At 45.4% G+C, this 21,091-nt stretch overlaps 1 protein-coding gene across 1 annotated transcript in view; it reads left to right on the top strand.

Annotated features, from left to right (window-relative positions):
* Positions 1 to 14,709, top strand: part of PPIH (peptidylprolyl isomerase H) — a 29,649-nt gene extending 14,940 nt beyond the window's left edge. The window contains exons 7-10 of the mRNA XM_040428689.1: positions 2,350 to 2,437; positions 6,170 to 6,210; positions 13,434 to 13,508; positions 14,448 to 14,709. Of these exons, the coding sequence (XP_040284623.1) occupies positions 2,350 to 2,437; positions 6,170 to 6,210; positions 13,434 to 13,502 (198 nt within the window). The 3' untranslated portion in view covers positions 13,503 to 13,508; positions 14,448 to 14,709. The remainder of the gene's footprint in view (positions 1 to 2,349; positions 2,438 to 6,169; positions 6,211 to 13,433; positions 13,509 to 14,447) is intronic.
* Positions 14,710 to 21,091: the final 6,382 nt, after the last annotated feature.

Below are 21,091 nucleotides of genomic sequence, written 5' to 3'. Positions count from 1 at the left end.
TGGTCAGCGGGGTCCATGGATCAGATCCTTAAGATAGATCAGAAAAACTGTTTAACGTTTTCTTTAGGCGTTTTGGTGAAGTTTCCTGTTCTCCGTTATCAGCCATTCCAGGTTGGGGAGAGGTTGACTCCCCTGCCCACCATAATCACTTCTTTATCCTCCAGATTCAGTTCTGAGGACCTCCAGAAACATTTTATTAGCTGCCGCCTCTGGAGTCGGCACCCTTATAACCTCCTCTCTGCCTCTGTCCCTTTCTGCTGATGTCTCTGCAGTGTATATATATTGTGTGGTTTCGCTCTGGTAGATCGGGTAAGCGGGTGCAGTACAGAGGCAAAATACAAGTTCTTAACTCAAAACGTCAATGTTTATTCACACTTGAGGCAATTGCACAAAACAGCACATAACTTTGCAGTCTTGGTGTTAATTCACACACAATGGAAAGTTCATATAACATAAGTCACCTTGCTGGCAGTTCTGCCTCCAGCAGGCTTTAGGGGGCCTGTTTCCCCAGCGTGCGGCTCTCACCCCTCCAGCACGGCACAAAGCCTCAGATCCCCAAAAACAGAGACTGCTGAGCCCAGCTGCCTATTGAAGGACAGCCAAGTGCTGCCAAAACCCGGACCGGCACTTAAACTCCGGTCTGGTATTTGACCTCACCTGGCTGGAAACCAGCCCAGCCGCACATGCTGGGAGGAAAATATCTGCCTTGCCAGACACAACCCCTAACTGTGTCACAATTATAGATAACATATATACACTGCTCAAAAAAATAAAGGGAACACAAAAATAACACATCCTAGATCTGAATTAATTAAATATTCTTCTGAAATACTTTGTTCTTTACATAGTTGAATGTGCTGACAACAAAATCACACAAAAATGAAAAAATGGAAATCAAATTTTTCAACCCATGGAGGTCTGGATTTGGAGTCACACTCAAAATTAAAGTGGAAAAACACACTACAGGCTGATTCAACTTTGATGACATGTCCTTAAAACAAGTCAAAATGAGGCTCAGTAGTGTGTGTGGCCTCCACGTGCCTGTATGACCTCCCTACAACGCCTGTGCATGCTCCTGATGAGGTGGCGGACGGTCTCCTGAGGGATCTCCTCCCAGACCTGGACTAAAGCATCTGCCAACTCCTGGACAGTCTGTGGTGCAACGTGACGTTGGTGGATAGAGCGAGACATGATGTCCCAGATGTGCTCAATTGGATTCAGGTCTGGGGAACGGGCGGGGCCAGTCCATAGCATCAATGCCTTCGTCTTGCAGGAACTGCTGACACACTCCAGCCACATGAGGTCTAGCATTGTCTTGCATTAGGAGGAACCCAGGGCCAACCGCACCAGCATATGGTCTCACAAGGGGTCTGAGGATCTCATCTCGGGTACCTAATGGCAGTCAGGCTACCTCTGGGCGAGCACATGGAGGGCTGTGCGGCCCTCCAAAGAAATGCCACCCCACACCATTACTGACCCAATGCCAAACCGGTCATGCTGGAGGATGTTGCAGGCAGCAGAACGTTCTCCACGGCGTCTCAAGACTCTGTCACGTGCTCAGTGTGAACCTGCTTTCATCTGTGAAGAGCACAGGGCGCCAGTGGCAAATTTGCCAATCTTGGTGTTCTCTGGCAAATGCCAAACGTCCTGCACGGTGTTGGGCTGTAAGCACAACCCCCACCTGTGGACGTCGGGCCCTCCCTCATGGAGTCTGTTTCTGACCGTTTGAGCAGACACATGCACATTTTTGGCCTGCTGGAGGTCATTTTGCAGGGCTCTGGCAGTGCTCCTCCTGTTCCTCCTTGCACAAAGGCGGAGGTAGCGGTCCTGCTGCTGGGTTGTTGGCCTCCTCCACGTCTCCTGATGTACTGGCCTGTCTCCTGGTAGCGCCTCCATGCTCTGGACACTACGCTGACAGACGCAGCAAACCTTCTTGCCACAGCTCGCATTGATATGCCATCCTGGATAAGCTGCACTACCTGAGACACTTGTGTGGGTTGTAGACTCCGTCTCATGCTACCACTAGAGTGACAGCACCGCCAGCATTCAAAAGTGACCAAAACATCAGCCAGGAAGCATAGGAACTGAGAAGTGGTCTGTGGTCACCACCTGCAGAACCACTCCTTTATTGGGGGTGTCTTGCTAATTGCCTATAATTTCCACCTGTTGTCTATCCCATTTGCACAACAGCATGTGAAATTGATTGTCACTCAGTGTTGTTTCCTAAGTGGACAGTTTGATTTCACAGAAGTGTGATTGACTTGGAGTTACATTGTGTTGTTTAAGTGTTCCCTTTATTTTTTTGAGCAGTGTATATATGTAAGCATGCCTCTGTGTTTTCCTCTGCAGGCCAACAGCGGCCCCGGAACGAATGGCTGCCAATTTTTTATCACTTGCTCGAAGTGCGATTGGCTGGATGGCAAGCATGTGGTATTTGGTGAGTATTGGGTTACACAATAGCCCAAACCACACAAACGCATTCTCCTAAGATGTGTAACAAAGGCTTGGGTTGTAAGGCAGTCGCTACAATGCAGCTGTTGTAATCCCTTTCCCGAAATGTGCGGAGGCTTCCTATGGGATTTAGACTATGGATGAGTGTCTTGTATGGCGCCCCTGTTCTTTGTAGGAAGGAGCCTGAATCACATGCTGTATTGGAGATGAAATCAAATTTTTTTGCTCCTCACACTATGAGCATCTACATGTTTTTTCCTTAAACATTTGCGCTCAGATACCCTTACCGCGCATATTTAACTTGGTTGCAGATGTTTGATTCAATCACCGAAACGAGACCCCCACTGATCCAGAGAATTGAAGGGTCTGCCGCAGTCCCTGTGCTGCCTGCCTTTCCCTGGCTTTTAAGCCACCCCACAGCACAGCGCCATACCAGTGAATGTGACCAACTGCGGTTCCTGTACAGCCGGGTGCAGGAGCGCTGCTGTGAAGGAATAATACTGAATCGCTACTGCGGCCCCTTAATTCTCAGGATTGTGGGGGTTCTGAGGTTGGACTGCCACCGATCACAAAGTGATGGCGTTATCCTAGTGATATGGCCATCACTTTGAAATGGGGAGTACTCCCTTAAAGGGGTTGTCTCACTACAGCAAGTGGCCTTTGTTATGTAGACAAAGTAAAAGGGGTCCTGTCCTTTGGATAGATAATCAGCATCTGATTGGTGGGTGTCCGACCAGCAAGCAATCCCCCACCCTAATCAGCTGTTTGAGAAGACAGCGCTGTGGCCTTCTCGCTGTTTCCCTCAGGCCAGTGACATCACGATTATTTTCACTGGCCTGGGTGCGGCTCAGCCCCATTGAAGTGAACGGGGCTGAGCCGCGCCCAGGCCAGTGAAAATGTTATGACGTCACGGGCCTGTGGAAAACAGCAAGAAGGCAGTGGCACTACTGTGATCTCCGCTGCTTTCTCAAACAGCTGATCGGCGGGGGTCCTGTGTGTTGGACCCCTACTGATCAGATGCTGATTATCTATCCAAAGGATAATGATCAGTAAGAAAAATGTGTAGAACACCTTTAACACAAGGCACTTACTAAGATATTGTGATTGTCCATATTGCTTCCTTTGCTGGCTGGATTCATTTTTCTATCACATTATACACTGCTAGTTTCCATGGTTACAACCACCCTGTAATCCAGCAGTGGTGGTCATGCTTACACGCTACAGGTAAAAGCACCAGGCTCTCTGGTGGCTGGGACCGTGGGAGTGCACTTAGACACACAGGCGCAGAAGCTTCTGTCCTGGCCTCCTCGTATCTGGCTTGCAGCGGTGGCCATAACCCTGGATACGAAACGCCCTGGATATGGAAACACAAAGCCACCCAGCAAAGGAGGGCAATATGGACAATCACAATACATTAGTAAGTGCCTTGTATTAACTTTCTTACATGATAAATGTCATGTGCTAAGTGAGAGACAACCCCATGTTTATTAGACGTTTTTATATGATCACAAAGACATTGATAGCCTATTGTTGGAAAAGGTCCCCATTAGTCTGATTGAAGAGGTCTGATCTCTGGGAGCCTACACTGATCCTGAGCTGTTTTAGAGAGGATCGTGTCCTCTTCTCTGACATGTCTGATTGAATGAAACACTTCTCCATGCAATAAAAACTTCCGGAGCACTATCTGTAAGATTATCGGCGCCATTCTTCTGTTATTCCTCCTGAAAATGTATGAATAAACTGGGCATGCACAGCTGCTGTTGTCAGTGAGGGTGGTGTCCAGCGATGGACGATCAGACTGTTAGTGACACACCCTATTGCCGTGGGAAGAATCGTACGCACAGTAAACAGTGTATCCATATGCTCCCAGGAGGAATAACTGAGGACAACTAGATTTCTAGGTAAAGAAGCTCCAGAATTGTTAGTGTTTACTAAGACGGGCACGTCAGGCGATCCGACAGGGCCTCTGTCAGCAGATTTGTACCTATGAAATTGGCTGATCTGTTCCATGTGCGCTCGGCATGCTGAGAAAAATTATGTTAAAATATATGCAAATGAGCCTCAAGGGCAACGGGGGCGTTACCATTACACCTAGAGGCTCTGCTCTCTCTGCAACTGCTGCACCCTCTCCATTTTGATTAAAAGGTCCAGGTGTGATCAAATTTACACTTCCTGACCCTGTCAATCAATGTGCAGAGGGCATGGCAGTTGCAGAGAGAGCAGAGCCTCTAGGTGTAACGGCAACGCCCCCGTTGCTCCTAGACGCTCATTTGCATATACAATACAGACCAAAAGTTTGGACACACCTTCTCATTCAAAGAGTTTTCTTTGTTTTCATGACTATGAAAATTGTAGATTCACACTGAAGGCATCAAAACTATGAATTAACACATGTGGAATTATATACATAACAAACAAGTGTGAAACAACTGAAAATATGTCATATTCTAGGTTCTTCAAAGTAGCCACCTTTTGCTTTGATTACTGCTTTGCACACTCTTGGCATTCTCTTGATGAGCTTCAAGAGGTAGTCCCCTGAAATGGTTTTCACTTCACAGGTGTGCCCTGTCAGGTTTAATAAGTGGGATTTCTTGCCTTATAAATGGGGTTGGGACCATCAGTGGCGTTGAGGAGAAGTCAGGTGGATACACAGCTGATAGTCCTACTGAATAGACTGTTAGAATTTGTATTATGGCAAGAAAAAAGCAGCTAAGTAAAGAAAAACTAGTGGCCATCATTACTTTAAGAAATGAAGGTCAGTCAGTCAGCCGAAAAATTGGGAAAACTTTGAAAGTAAGGGCTATTTGACCATGAAGGAGAGTGATGGGGTGCTGCGCCAGATGACCTGGCCTCCACAGTCACCGGTTCTGAACCCAATTGAGCTGAACCCAATTGGTTTGGGGTGAGCTGGACCGCAGAGTGAAGGCAAAAGGGCCAACAAGTGCTAAGCATCTCTGGGAACTCCTTCAAGACTGTTGGAAAACCATTTCAGGAGACTACCTCTTGAAGCTCATCAAGAGAATGCCAAGAGTGTGCAAAGCAGTAATCAAAGCAAAAGGTGGCTACTTTGAAGAACCTAGAATATGACATATTTTCAGTTGTTTCACACTTGTTTGTTATGTATATAATTCCACATGTGTTAATTCATAGTTTTGATGCCTTCATAGTCATGAAAATAAAGAAAACTCTTTGAATGAGAAGGTGTGTCCAAACTTTTGGTCTGTACTGTACTTTTACATCTTTTTTTCTCAGCCATGCGAGCACATATGAATATGGGACCAACACAGATGTCTTCAGCTGCCAAGCGCACATGTAACGGGTCAGCCAATTTTATAGGTACAAATCTGCTGACAGATGCCTTTTAAATCAGAGTGTGAAATTTACCCCTTTGGATTAATAGCAGAGATTCCCTCTAACTTGGCCAACGGTGTCAGCTGTAAGGATTCATTCAGACACGTCCCTGTTAAAGTCTGAGTATTTCCCCCATGCTTTACCTGTGACTACCGAGGATTTCCATAGTAAATGATTCTTGCAGTTACATTGTTTTCTATGTCAGACAGTTACAGCTTTTATTTGCATGAGCAGGACGTATCACTAAGAAAAACATGACCACATATCTGAGAGCTACTCTTTTTTAGATTAGTATTATGTTTCGGTATGTTACATATGCAGCTATTATATTACACTATATGCTGTGTTCATTATGTTTTGTCTTCAGGCAAAATCATCGATGGACTTCTAGTCATGAGAAAGATTGAGGTAATGTCTTGTTCCTTGCAGTGATTCTTAAGAATGTTGCATTGAGTTTATGAAGGAAGCAATCATTTACTCTTCAGCACTGGGTGTGACCACAGGCGCTGGAGTGGAGGGCGTGCAGGAAGCAGTTACAGATAAGGTATAGATGATATGCCTCTAATAGAATGATCTCCAGGATGAAATTAGTCTGAAGATCAGCGAGCCGTGCTGCTCCCAACATTTGTCTTATCTGATTCTGAACCAAAGCACCTTAATACTATGTAACTGATGTAGAGCATAGGGCAAAATAAAGCCATCTTTGTCACGGTGCGTCCAGCTGTGCAGCCGTGTTTGCTGAAGGAGGGAATTTGTGTATTTGGCTTGAAAGGCAAATTATATCACCAGAGAGACGTCTGCATCAGTCAGATTAGTGGAAAGTAAAGGTGGCCCCAGACCTTAAAAGGGTTGTCCAGCCGTTAACATTGATGACCTACTGCAGGGATGGCCAACCTGGAGCTCTCCAGCTGTTGCAAAACTACAACTCCCAGCATGCCCAGACTGCCTACTTCTGTTATCCTACAGCAGGGCATGGTGGGAGTTGTAGTTTTAAAACAGCTGGAGAGCCGCAGGTTGGCCATGCCTGACCTACTGTCAGGATAGTTCACCAGTATCTGATTGCTGGGGGCCCGACACCAGGGACCCCCGCCGATCAGCTGTTGGAAGAGAAGGCGGCACTGCTTCCTCTTCATTACACTGCACTTTGTCTCAGAAGTGCAGTGTAATAGCGCTCACATGGAGTGCCGCCTCCTCGTCAAACAGCTGATCGGCAAGGGTCTCGGGTTGGAGCCACGCCTATCAGATATTGACCTATCCTGACAACAGGTCATCAATATTAACCCCCTTCCCGACCAGCGGCTTAATATTGAAAATAGTGAAAACACAGATGCCGGTGCATTAACCCCTTCTGACCGCGACATAGAAGAGGTTTGCTTCGGGTGAGGGAGCCCATCGGGTCCCTGCACTGCTGTGGCAGAGACCCGATGGGTGAGAAGGCAGCCCGATGCCGTGCAGAGGCTCCCCAATGCCTTGCACGGCATCGGGACCTGCCTTCTACGGGTGCCCAGGAGATCCAGCCTCAGGCCCGGTCTCCTAGGCAACCTGTTAGTGTGTGTGTGTATGAGACTGTGTACAGATGTATTGTAATGCATTGCAGAGGGGATCAGACCCCTAAAAGTTAAAATCAGAAATAAAGTTAAAAAAAAAAAAGTAATAGTTTCAAGTGAAAAAAGAAAAACACCCCTTTTCCCCTGATTTTTATAATAAAAAATTGAAAAAACACACATTAGGTATCGCCATATCCGTAACGACCGGCTCTATAAATATATCACATGATCCACCCCGTCCGATAAACACCATAAAAAAAATTGAGTCCCAGGCTATGAGCTGTGCGCTACGATTGGCCAGCGCTGCAGCAAGGGACAACCCTAATACAAAAACTCCGCCCAGTACAACAGAGGAAGCTGTAGACACCGGAGCCTATACCGGGCGAACGGAGCGGCGCCCAGACATACTAGTAAGTGCAGGGGGACCCCTGGGCGCCGCTCTGCCCACTGATATAGTTAGTTTTTAAACTAGTGAAAGGTCCTCTTTAAGTTGGATTTACATGGGGGTGATGAGTTGACGATTGTCAGAAAGGAGGCATTCCTTCCTGACAATTACCTGCTTGTCAGTGGAGGTGAAGCTCTATATTTACATGTAGCTATCACCTCCACAGTCCAAGGATGAGCGATGCCTACTGCTATCACACATCCACATACAGCTGCATTGTCTCCGGGCAGCAGAGTGCTGTTTAGATGGCACAATCTGCAGCGGCAGAGCCTTGATAAGGCAACAAATAAAGTTTTTGGGTCAGAGAGCCTTAAAGGGGTTGTCTCACTACAGCAAATGTCATTCATCATGTAGAGAAAGTTAATACAAGACACTTGCTGGCTGGATTCATTTTTTCATCACTTTATACACTGCTCATTTCGAGGAGTTGCAACCACCCAGCAATCCAGCAGTGGTGGCCGTGCTAGGAAAAAGCATCGACCTATGTGCATCTCCCGTGGTCCTGGCCACCAAAGAGGCCGTAACTTTTTCCCATAGTGTGCGAGAAGGACCACCGCTGCTGGATTGCACACGACCGTGCCGTTTTCTTCCGGTACGCAAACCGGGGATCCACAAGAAAAACGGAAGCCGCCCGTGTGCCGCAAAATGGACAAGAATAGGACAGGTTATATTTTTTTTGTGGGGCAACGGATGCGGACAGCACACGGAGTGCTGTCCGCATCTTTTGCGGCCCCATTGAAGTGAACGGGTCCGCACCTGAGCCGCAAAAAATGCGGCTCGGATGCGGACCACAAAAACGGTCGTGTGCATGTGGCCTTTTCTGAATGATTTCATATCTCCACCGATGTGAGCCAGCTTGATGGCAGCATTGGACAGACCAATGAATGAGAAGTGACAAATATGGCTTTGTTCGTATAGTCCAGGGATGGCCAACCTGAGGCTCTCCAGGTGTTGCAAATCTACAACTCCCAGCATGCTCACACTGCTTATAACTTTCAACCTCTAGCAGAGCATGGTGGGAGTTGTAGTTTTACACCAGCTGGAGAGCCGCAGGTTGGCCATCCCTGGTATAGTCGATGCTTTTTATTGCACTTTGTACTTTTTATTGCACCTTCTATAACCCCGTTCTACTGGGCACTGAAAGTTATCAACATGTTCTTAAGCAATTATAGGTTATCTGTAATTTGGCTGGGATCCACCTCTCTCCTTATGTGACAGATATACTCAGGGGTACCGTCTTCTCCACCTCCGTGTGTCATGATAACCAGTTTCCAGCTGCAGGCCGTGTTTACCGGGGAGGCCGGCCTGCTCATGGTGCCACTCTTTCATCATCTTGTACGTGTCTCCCTTGCATTAAGTTTCCATTATTCAATCTCTTGTGCCATTTCTGGTAGTGACACATTGAGATGTAAAGGAACAAAGTGCAATGAACGGGGAGTCGATTGATATCTTCTATGCCGAGATATGATGGCTTGACTTTACAGGTGATGTCTGTCAGGTTCCGTGTTGGCGTCAGATACTGAAACCATAGGGAGGCAGGCACCACTGTATACCAAAACACAGCGCCACACACCCCAGTCAGTGACTATAGCTGGCAAGAGCACGAGGGTGTGTGATGCAGAAGGTACTCAGGAATGCCAAATACCAAGTTATTCAGGTATACAAAAAACACACACACGATTACAGACAATTAAAAGCACCAGCGTGCCCACAGTGATCAGTGATACGCAGACACAACAAAGAACTCCCCAAATATATACCTGGAGGTGGATCAAATTACTGTGCCTGTAACGTGCACGCTCGATAGGTCAACAAGAAAATCGGAAAGGCAGCAATAAGTCCTAGTGATGCTTTAAAGTACTTGTCTGGGATTTTGATATTGAAGGCCTATCTTCAGGATATCTGATTGGTGGGGGTCCTCTCCACTTTGACTGACAGGGCCAGACCTGAATGATGTCTTTACTGTCTGTCTCTGTGGAGAGAGAGGGCACGGCAGTTGCAGAAAGAGCAGAGCCTCCCCTGTTGCTCCTAAACATAGAAACATAGAATGTGTCGGCAGATGAGAACCATTTGGCCCATCTAGTCTGCCCAATAATAAGTCCCAAATTGCTCTATAAAAGCAGATATCATACCTGTTGGTGCCTCTAGGTGAGAAAAACACATCTGAACTGGTAAAATTGGGGAAATCACGGCTATTTTCCCAGTTTGACACAGGAAATAGTTTTTTGGAGACAGTTGTGAGATCAGGTATTTCGCTCACCACCCTATAATACAAGTTCCCATTTACACATGGAAATATTTTTCTGCAGTCCACACAATAGGGCAGATTTATCAATGGGTTTGCAGCATGAATCCATTGAAAACTACGATGTTTAATATGGAGCTTAGATCAAGAAAAATTAATTGTCATGCAAATGTCTGCTTAGGCTACGTCTACACGACGACATTTGTCCCACTAATGTCGCGCGCCAATTTTTATAATGGCAGTCTATGGTGTCGCACTGCAACATACTGCGACCTAACAGTCGCAGAAAATCCATTCGAGATGGATTTTTCTGCTACTGTTGCGTCGCAGTCGCAGCATGTTGCAGTGCAACACCATAGACTGCCATTATAAAAATTGTCACGCGACATTAGTGCAACAAAATGTTGCAGTGTAGTTGTGCCCTATCTGTCGCGCGACAAATGTCGTCGTGTAGACGTAGCCTTAGACAACGGTCAGAAAATCCCAACCAGCGGCAGATTCATCAGCACGGCGTGTTTTGAATGCTGCACTTGTATGGTGCATAAGTTTTAGGGTATTTATACATATGGACTCGCGACATGTGAATACACCCTTTTACTTTAAAAGCGATTGTCCCATCTGGATATTTATGGCATATTCACAGGATATTAATATTAAAGGGACCTCCCCATCAAGCTCGGCTCCATACCCGAGTAATAAAAAATTTCCTAATGCGCAAAGTACGACTTTAGTGCAATGAGGGCGCCGGTCCCATGGCTCTGGGGGCTTACAGCCACTAGATGCCATTTCTTTGTGACCTAAAGGACTTATACCCCCGTGACCAGGCTTGTCACAATACCAAAATTTTGATTCAATTTCGGTCCCATAAAGTAATGATCGATACCACGCAAAAAAAAAAATTTTAATGCTCAAAAAAAGTGTGCATTCTGCAATTTATGGAACGTGCGGCCCATAATAGAACAGTCCTTGCCTATTTTTTTAGTGGAGGAGACCAAAAAAAATGGAGAATCGTGTGTTTTTTTTAAAAAATAATTCTGTTACGGCGTTCACCACATAGGAAATATTTTTCAATACTTTAATAGTTTGGACTTTTTCGGACGTGGCGATACCAATTTTTTTTTTTTATTGTTTATAGATTTTTTTTATGTAAATAAAAAAACACACCAAAATAGAAAAATTTTAAATCACCCCCTTTTCCAATTTACATAAAAAATATATAAACAATAAAAAAATTAGGTATCGCCACGTCCGAAAACGTCCAAACTATTAAAGTATTGAAAAATATTTCCTATGTGGTGAACGCCGTAACAGAAATTTAAAAAAAAAAACACGATTCTCCATTTATTTATTTTTTCTCTTTCTCCCCTAAAAAATAGGCCAGGACTGTTCCATAAATTGCATAATGCGCACACTTTTTTGGCATACATTTTTTTTTTTTTTTTTTGCGTGGTATCGAGTATTGCATTACTTTTTTATGGAACCGAAATTAAATCAAAATTTTGGCAATGTGACAACCCTAGTCACGGGGGTATAAGTCCTTTAGGTCACAAAGAAATGGCATCTAGTGGCTGTAAACCCCCAGAGCCAGGAGACCGGCGCTGGATAACAGTCGCTGCACTCTGGGGGCTGCTGCACAGAGAGACTGGCTCTGGATAACAGTCGCTGCGCTCTGGGGGCTGCGCACATAGAGGCCGGGACTGAGAACAGTCGCTGCGCTCTGGGGGCTGTTGCACAGAGAGGCCGGGGCTGAGAACAGTCGCTGCGCTCTGGGGGCTGCTGCACAGAGAGGCCGGGGCTGAGAACAGTCGCTGCACTCTGGGGGCTGCTGCACAGAGAGGCCGGGGCTGAGAACAGTCGCTGCGCTCTGGGGGCTGCTGCACAGAGAGGCCGGGGCTGAGAACAGTCGCTGCGCTCTGGGGGCTGCTGCACAGAGAGGCCGGGGCTGAGAACAGTCGCTGCGCTCTGGGGGCTGCTGCACAGAGAGACTGGCTCTGGATAACAGTCGCTGCACTCTGGGGGCTGCTGCACAGAGAGGCCGGGGCTGAGAACAGTCACTGCGTTCTGGGGGCTGCGGTATTATGGCTGTAGTGTGTAGGGACTAAGACCCATATGGGAAGCGCCAGTCTTTAGTAAATGACCCCCAATGTTTTATTTGACTGAAATGCATCTTTATGATGCCAAGGTGCCCTTCCTGACAATGTGCACCTATAATGAACAACCCACTTATCAGGGTTTTTCCGCTAGGATGTCCCATTTTCTATGGGAGCGGTGAAGGTTGATCGCTGCTATCTCCAGCACTCCCATAGAGAACGAATGGAGGCATGGCCGCTCCATCAGATTTGGGGGGGGGGGGGAACGGTGACCCCGTTCTTGGTGGGCAATTAAGAGATATTACTGCATGGGGGCATCAAGGAGACATTATAATGTATGGGGGCAACAAGGAAACACGAGTACATGTTTTGAGTGTTTTTATTTTTTTTGTTTCTAAATGGGCATTTATCGTGATATATATCGTTATCACGATAACTTTCTATATGTCGTGGGAATAACTAAAGGTATGTATAACAGCATCATATATCAGAAAGCCACAAAATAGCAAAAAAAAAAACTAAACAAAAAACACCATATTGTTATTCCCCACAAAAAGTTACAATGTTAGCGTCCCCCAACCCTAGCCCAGAGGTTGGGGGACGCTAACATTGTAACTTTTTGTGGGGAATAACAATATGGTGTTTTTTGTTTAGTTTTTTTTTTTGCTATTTTGTGGCTTTCTGATATATGATGCTGTTATACATACCTTTAGTTATTTCTACTTATGCTGCTGTAGTCATTTTCTTACACTGGGTGGTGGGAGCCCCATGTTATTTTGCTACGGGGCCCTATGAGTTTAGGTTATCCCCTAAATCCTGTGGATACATTTTTCTGCATCTTAAAATGTCTGGAGATGTTTTATTAACATGCTACCAGATAAGACATTGGTTTCTACTAAAATGTGGCGCAAATACCTTCATGTGGCCCTTTATCTTTTATGGGAAGATGGTAAAGCTAGGGTCACATCTGCGGTGAAAGGAACAGAAAATTGGACAATGCTGGTGCCCGATTGGATCCCATTGACTGTAATTGGATCCGTTGGGTTTCATCAAGGATACCGGTTTTATTTTTTCCCAGAACGAGCGATGGTGGCTCCTACTGGAACCTCCGCCGCAGATGTGATCCCAGCCCGCAGTGTCTTTGTGCTGACAGGCTGTAGACTTTGCTTGCTAGAAGGGAGTGTCGGAATGAAAGGTATAACGCCGACTATAGAAATTCCAGGATTTTATGGCGCTGGGAAGAGGCCACCAGGATCCTCTGCTGTGTAAATGTAACACGACCTGCAACTTTCTCTTCTTCACAGAATGTACCAACCGGCCCCAACAACAAACCCAAACTGCCCGTGATTATCGCCCAGTGTGGAGAAATGTAATTCCAGGTGAGTGGCGGGGTTTACTGCAGTCCTATCAATCAGTCCTGTGTGGCATTTATTAATTACATAAGCTATAAACCCTAACCCTAGTCTACTGATTCGCCTGCAACCATTTACTTTGCCTGCTTTTTGTACACACTTCTTTCTTTTGTATGTAAATTAGGGCTTCAGTGAATTGAGCTCCTCGGCAACTCCGTTTTCCAGCGTTTGTCCCCCTACCCACTTTATTTTTATTTTTTTTCCTCGCCAGGAACGGCACAACAAATTTTGATCATACAGGTATCGTTTTAATCGGCAGGAGCAGTAGGGGTGATCCTGCTGACAGGTCTTTTTTAAAGTGTTCTTGAAAAATGAAAGATGCCAGGACATTTCCATAAAGGGGTTCTGCACTTTGTTTAAACAGATGATCTATCCTCTGGATAGATCATCAGCATCTGATCAGCAGGGGTCCGACACCCGGGACCCCCGCCGATCAGATGTTTGAGAAGGCAGCGGAGCTCCAGCAGCGCCACGGCCTTCTCACTGTTTACCGCAGGCCCAGTGACATCATGACTAGTATCAAAGGCCTGGGCGGGGCTAAGCTCCATTCAAGTGAACAGAGCTTAGCCACGCCCTGGCCAGTTGATACAAGTCGTGATGTCACTGTGCCAGCGGTAAACTGCGAGAAGGCCCCCAGAGCGCCGCTGCCTTCTCAAACAGCTGATCGGCGGGGGTCCCGGTTGTCGGACCCCCGCCTATCAGATGCTGATGATCTATCCAGAGGATAGATCATCAGTTTAAACAAAGTGCAGAACCCCTTTAACTAGCTCAGTGGCCGCTTTATTCTGAGAGTGGACAACCAGGAGCTTGGCTACAGTGGTAATCGCAGGATTTAGGGTATGATCTTTGTTCTGCTGCAGAATAAATCACTGCAATTAATTCACTTGGTCATTTTTAATTTTCCAGATCTCTTCCCTGGCACCATGTCACAGGAAGAGCGAGAGGCTCGAGTTGTACATATACACGGCTACATGCCGAGAGCCTTCCCTGAGGAGGTGAGGGTGAAGCAGACGTCTTGTGTGAAGGACTATGTTCATGTGAAGTAATGGACTCCAGGTGTGGGGCCATTAATACGTTGGAGACCCCGCTTATTATTTTCTTGGTAAAATCTGATATATTTTGTATATCTTTTTCTAATTAAAGGGAAAAAAAATGTTATTGTATTTTCTATTGTGTGGACCTGATCAACCTTGATGAACTTGTAGTGGAGAACTTCCATAATTAATATATCCTGATCATGAATTTTTTATATAACTATATTACCATTTTACGAAAAATTTTAAGTTTCCAGTAGCCCAAGTAGAAGTCTGTGCTGCCACACATACTTTTTAGGTGTGTGCTAACCTCTCCCCCCAAATCCAAAATGCCTGGCTTATGCATTATTTTATTTTTTTGCCCCTTGCCATTTATCTTAATTTTTTTCAGATCACAACATGCTTTGGGTGTGGTGTTTTTTTCCCCCGTCAGGTGATTTCACATAGACTTCTCTGCAGGAAATAAACAGCTAAAAAGGCACAAAAGCATGTGACTAAAAAATGCCACCCCAAAAAAAATCATTTGCAAAAAATCCATGCCTTTTATGATGTTTTTTAGAAGACAAAAACAAAGTGTAGTTTGGCAGCTCCCGAAAGAAGATTGGATATAGATTACTTCATCCTATAGTTCTCTTCACTCCCTGCTGCAGGTGCCACTGTTTGCATGCGCCTGGTGCTGGGAGGCGCTGCGCGCAGCCATGTGTGTTGTATATGGTGAAAGTGATGTAATACCATGTTGGTAATACAGGACTGTGGTATAGGCCTAAAGCACATGAACACACACAATTTGTTTTTTTCATTTTTTGCAGACCCATTGACTTCAATGGGTTTACGGTCTGCATTTTGCGGACATGTTCTGTGTTTTTGCGGAATAGACCTACAGGTGCAGCAAGCACGGTCCACCATTTGTGAGCTGATGTGCATGAAGCCATAACCAGACCTGTACTTTTGCCCACGTTTACTGTAGCTGTTTGCAGTGGAAACATTGGGCCACACACCATAAATTTATTATATTATGACCTACTGAAACATGTATTCATGTTATTTTTTGGACGCAGAATCAGCACCTAGCGGCTCCGTCTACTAACCCTTTATCCCGCCCAGGTCCTCTTGATTGATGTCACGGTTCGGCCGCATCGTTGACGAAATCCCGCGCCTGCGCCATTCACTTCTGTATTCGGCGCAGTGAGTGAAGGCCGCTCTCCTGGTGCCGGCTTCCTCACTGTGACGTAGTCGGCACAGGCACAGTGAGGAATCCGGCACCAGGAGCGCATCATTCACTCACTGCGCCTGCGTCTACTACAGAAATGGCGTGGGATTTCGTCAGCGATGCTGCAAACCGTGACATCAATCAAGAGGAGCAGGGCAGGCAGAACGGAGGACCTGGGCGGGATAAAGGGTGAGTAGACGGAGCCTCTAGGTGCTGATTCTACGCCCACATAGCACCTAGAGGCTCATTAGCATATTATAAAAGTGCTGCAGGGAGAAATGTAAAAAACACACTGTTATATAGTGCAGATATCAGCGCATCAGTAATGTCAGTCAGCTACAGAACAGAAATTCTGATGGTAGAAACCCTTTAACTTTTAATGGATTCAACATTAAAATTTCAGACACAGAGCAGATATGTCAGGGTTCACGCATTTCGGCTTTAGTCATAACCTAGTCTGAAAAAATGAAAACTCTCTTCTTAAAATCCCATGCCTGCAGGCCAATCAGTGACACACACATGGCTGCATAATGACAGAATTAAAACATTGGGGATCATTTATTAAGACCGGTCTTAATAACCCCTACCGAAGTTATGAAGAGGGGCCGAACTCTACATAACTCCAGCATATCCAGCGCTGGTCAATGTAAGACGGCTTCCTTGCTGGCTTACATTTAGAATATTTTCTACGCCTAAAAGGGCCCCCATAGTCTATACATATAGAACCTGAGTTCACCTTCTCCATTGAAATGAGTCCTTTCAATATTCATAAATCAGGTCATATTGCTGATTAACACCTTAGGATACCCACTGCTCAACACAAAAATCCAAAATGGCGGCGTTGCCATTACACCTAGACACTAAGCTCTGTCTCCAACGGCCGTGCCCTCTGCAGTTTAGTTGACAGGGCCTGGCATGATCACATTTACACTGCTTAGCCCTGGTAATCAAAACGGAGAGAGCGCGGCAGTGGCAGAGAGGGCAGAGCCTCTAGGTGTAATGGCAACGCTCCCGTTGCTCCTAGAGGCTCATTTGCATATAGTAAGACATTATTTTTCTCAGCAATACATATGAACATGGGACCAACACCGATGCCTTCAGCTGCCAAGTGCACATGTAACAGGTCAGCCAGTGTCATGGGTACAAAACTGCTGACAGGTTTTCTCTAGATGCCCACCACTGTATGGTCTGAACACCCTTTCAATGCCATACATTTCCAATCTTCTCAGATCACCACCATGCACATCTCTATGGTGCTTTGACAGCATTGATATATTTAGTGTGTAGTGGCATTGGAAAGGGGTTTTCTTATGAGTCTTTTGTGTATTCGTGGTACATCCCACGTATTGCACATTACAACTATTGCAGGCTGCCAGATATATAACATTAGATGTATTGCAGTTCATATAATTCTTGATTTCATATTCATCGCCTGTGATTTTAATAAAGGAACACAACCTGCATTTCCTATGACTGCATTGATAACCTCCCTTAGTAGTCAGCCATGAGTTTGGGGATAATGCTGTGCCCGGCCTGGGAGCCTTTCTGCACAAAAAATTAGCATCGAGGATTTTTTCGTGTTGCGTTACTCGATTTAAGCGAGTCATTATTTCAGCCTTAGTAGGTCCAACGAATCCGGCAGGCTGTTCTCTGCTGAAAAAGCCAGCCAGAGTTCACCAGATCTGGCATAGCCATATACTTTCAAAAACATGAAATTTTGGATAGTTAAATCTTACAACTTTTTCAGCAGTCACGACACAGATAGCCCTTGTGCTGCACTGCAATGTACCAGCAACATGGCCTCTCACCTTCCAGTATCTTCTACAATATCAAGGTTTTACCAGATCTCACACCTACAGTATATATTGTAGCAGAAACAATGTAAAGTCATGCCTTATATCTCCATACTGGAGGGAAGATACCGGTTTGGCAACTTCACATAGAGACGCAGGATGAAGAATGGGTGCTGTCTTTGCATGTAAGAGGCGGAGTGATGATTCATATTTTCTGTCATGAACGCCTATCCTTATCTTCCCTACAGCCCCAATCATTCCTAGAGTGTATTTCACAATGATCCCTTGGTGGCCACCATGGCTTAAAGGGAACCTGTATCAACTTTATGCTGACCTCACTGAGGGCAGTATAAAGTAGTGACAGAAATGCTGATCTCAGCGATGTGTCACTCATGAGCTAAAAGTAAGAGGTTGCCGAGAACCAGCATCATAATCATTGCAGCCCAGGCCTGGAAAAGAGTCACATCTACCTGAGAAGAGTCCTGGTTATTCCTAATCTCCTGCTCTCACCCATCTGCTGATGGTTGGCAGTTCTCTCCTAGAGGGAAAGAGAGAAAACTTGGTAGAAGACTGTCAGTCATCAGCAGGAGAGCAGGAATTCATGAATCTTAGGGACTTGTGAAGGCTCCCAGGGCTGTCATAGGAAGCTGCCACAGCTTTACAGGCAGCCAGTAAAAATGCTTTCACACTGGCGTTTTGGCTTTCCGTTTGTAAGATCCGTTCAGGGCTCTCACAAGCGGTCTAAAACTGATCAGGTTTGCCCTAATGCATTCTGTATGGAAAAGAATCCGCTCAGAATGCATCAGTTTGCCTCCGGTCAGTCTCCATTCCGCTCTGGAGATGGACACCAAAGCGCTGCCTGCAGCGTTTTTCTGTCCGCCTGACGAAGTGGAGCCAAACCGGGACAGATCTGTTTTCTCTGACACAATCTGGCACAATAGAAAACGGATCCGTCCTTCATTGACTTTCAATGGTGTTCAAGACGGATCCGTCATGGCTATAGAAGACATAATACAACCTGATCCGTTCATGATGGATGCATGCGGTTGTATTATTGTAATGGAAGCGTTTTTCGCAGATCCACGATGGATCCGCAAAAAACGCTAGTGTGAAAGTAGCCTAAGGGAAAAACTCAAGGAAAACAGTGGTATGTGAAGAAACTAAAGATTGCTCTATGCATAATGCTGCTGCAGCAGTAACATATGCTAAAATAGATTTTTTGATGGAAACATGACAGTTACCCTTTAAAATGTATTGCCTCCGTGGAGGCAAAATTAGTTTCCCCTGAAGTCGCGCAAGACTTCAGTGAATGAATTCCGTATTCATTTCTACATCTTTAAAAACATTTAAAATTCTGAATCCGAAGTCGGGTTAGGTACCGGCTGGTACCTCGGTACCCAACTCAACTTTGGATTGCTATTTTAAAATGTTTTTAAAGATGTAGAAATGAATACGGAATTCATTCACCGAAGTGATTACCAAATTCACTCACTGAAGTCTCTTGCGACTAAGGGTGAAACGAATTTGCCTCCACAGAGGCGATACATTTTAATGCTGTACGAAGACAGGTCTCAAAGACAGCATTAAGGGCTCGTTCACACGAACATTTTTTTTTGCGTTCCGTATATGGGCCGTTTTTTGAGGTCCGTATAGGGAGCCATTCATTTCAATGGTCCGCAAAAAAAAACAATGTATTGCGTATGAATTCCATTTCCGTTCTTCCGTTTCAAGATAGAACATGTCCGATTATTGCCCGCAAATCACATTCCGTGGCTCCATTTAAGTCAATAGGTCCACAAAAAAACGGAACACATACGGAATGTACTCCGTATGTCTTCCGTATCCGTTCTGTTTTTGCGGAACCATCTGTTGAAAATGTTATGCCCAGCCCAATTTTTTTTCTATGTAATTACTGTATACTGTATAAGCCATACGGAAAAACGGAACGGAATCGGAAACACTACTGAAACAAAACAAAAAAACTGAAAAATGGATCCGTTAAAAACTGCCCGCAAAACACTGAAAAAGCCATATGGTCGTGTGAACAAGCCCTAAAGCGAAGCGTTAGAGTGAATCTACATTGGATCTATGATCCGAAGCTCAATTCGCTCAACACTAGTAAAAACGACATAAACTTGGTATTGCTGGACTCGTACTGACCTGCAGAATAAGGTCATGTCGTTTTTAGCACATAGTGAGTGTCAAAAACGTGATGGAATTGTGTTTTTCTTTTTTTTTTACCCTACAAATAATTTTTTTTTCATGTTTTCCAATACAAGCTATGGTAAATTTAATATTGGCTTGGAAAATACAATTTGTCCTGCAAAAACATAAGCCCTCACATGGCTACTTGAACAGATTTTTGTTTTTTTTACATTTCTGGCTCTTGTAGGATGGGGAGGAAAAACACAACACAAATTGGCCTGGTCTAAAGGTGCCCGGTGCATTTCCAAAATGTGCAGCTTGTGTTCCTTCCAGCCACATTTGCATTTGGGAAATATGTTGTTACCGTATTCATACAGAGAAGCTGTGTCCATTCAGATTCAGAGCGCGTCATGTGCATAATAATGGAAACCGTAAGAAGGGCCGGGGCCTGTTGTTCTTCTCATCGGCGCACCGTGTATATGTGCTATGAAATCATTTACATTTCAACCAAACTTGACAGTGCAGATTTTTTCACCCCATTTACAATTAGATCTTATTTGTTTTCTGCAGCTAACGCCTCAGGCTAATGGGGGGGTTGTAGCTACAATGTATCGAATGTGGGTAACATCTCATTAAAGTATATCCTATGCTCTTAAAGGGGCTGTCCACCATTAAAGCCTCATGCAGACATCCGTGGAACACCGGACTGGCATTGGTGGTTATGACGCCGTGCGCTCCTGCAGTGTCAGTCCGGTATCTCACGGATGTCTGCATGAGGCTTTAGGCTGGGCTCACATCTGCGCTGTGAACTCCGGTGGAGGAACAACCTGCTGGAGTTCACGCTATCCGGCATAGCTGGATACCACTGGATCCCCATTCACTGTAATGGGATCCGGCGGTAATCCGCCCACTTTGCGGCATATATGCCGACATTCGGCTACACGTGGGCCGTGGTGTTTGAGAGGACTGGGTCCCAGGAACCTCACATTTATCCTCTGGGCACATACATATATATCACCTCCTTTATACCAACTTTTTTGTTTTCTTAAGGTGGCCACACACTTTAGATAGTTGTCGGCCAACAGCTATTCATGCCAACCCTTCCATACACATGCACACTTGGCTGAGTGTGCATGTGTTCTCAGTAGGCATAGGAAAATAACTCGCCCCCAGACATCTTAGACAGCGATTAAGAACAAAGGATTGGGTATGTTGAAATCCAAGTGCCTGATCCCTCTTTCCCCAACATTTGCCATCGGAGCGGAAACTCAGGAAAACCCCATAGATCGTGGGTGGTTTGGACAGTGTTCGTCGGAAGTATGGGTATCTTTAAACCATTGGTGATGATGTCCGATAGTATCATATGAA

Source organism: Bufo bufo, chromosome 1, assembly GCF_905171765.1.
Source record: "Bufo bufo chromosome 1, aBufBuf1.1, whole genome shotgun sequence".
Lineage (NCBI taxonomy): Eukaryota > Metazoa > Chordata > Amphibia > Anura > Bufonidae > Bufo > Bufo bufo.
The sequence above is the reverse complement of the archived record's forward strand: the minus strand, read 5'-3'. Positions and strand labels throughout refer to the sequence as shown.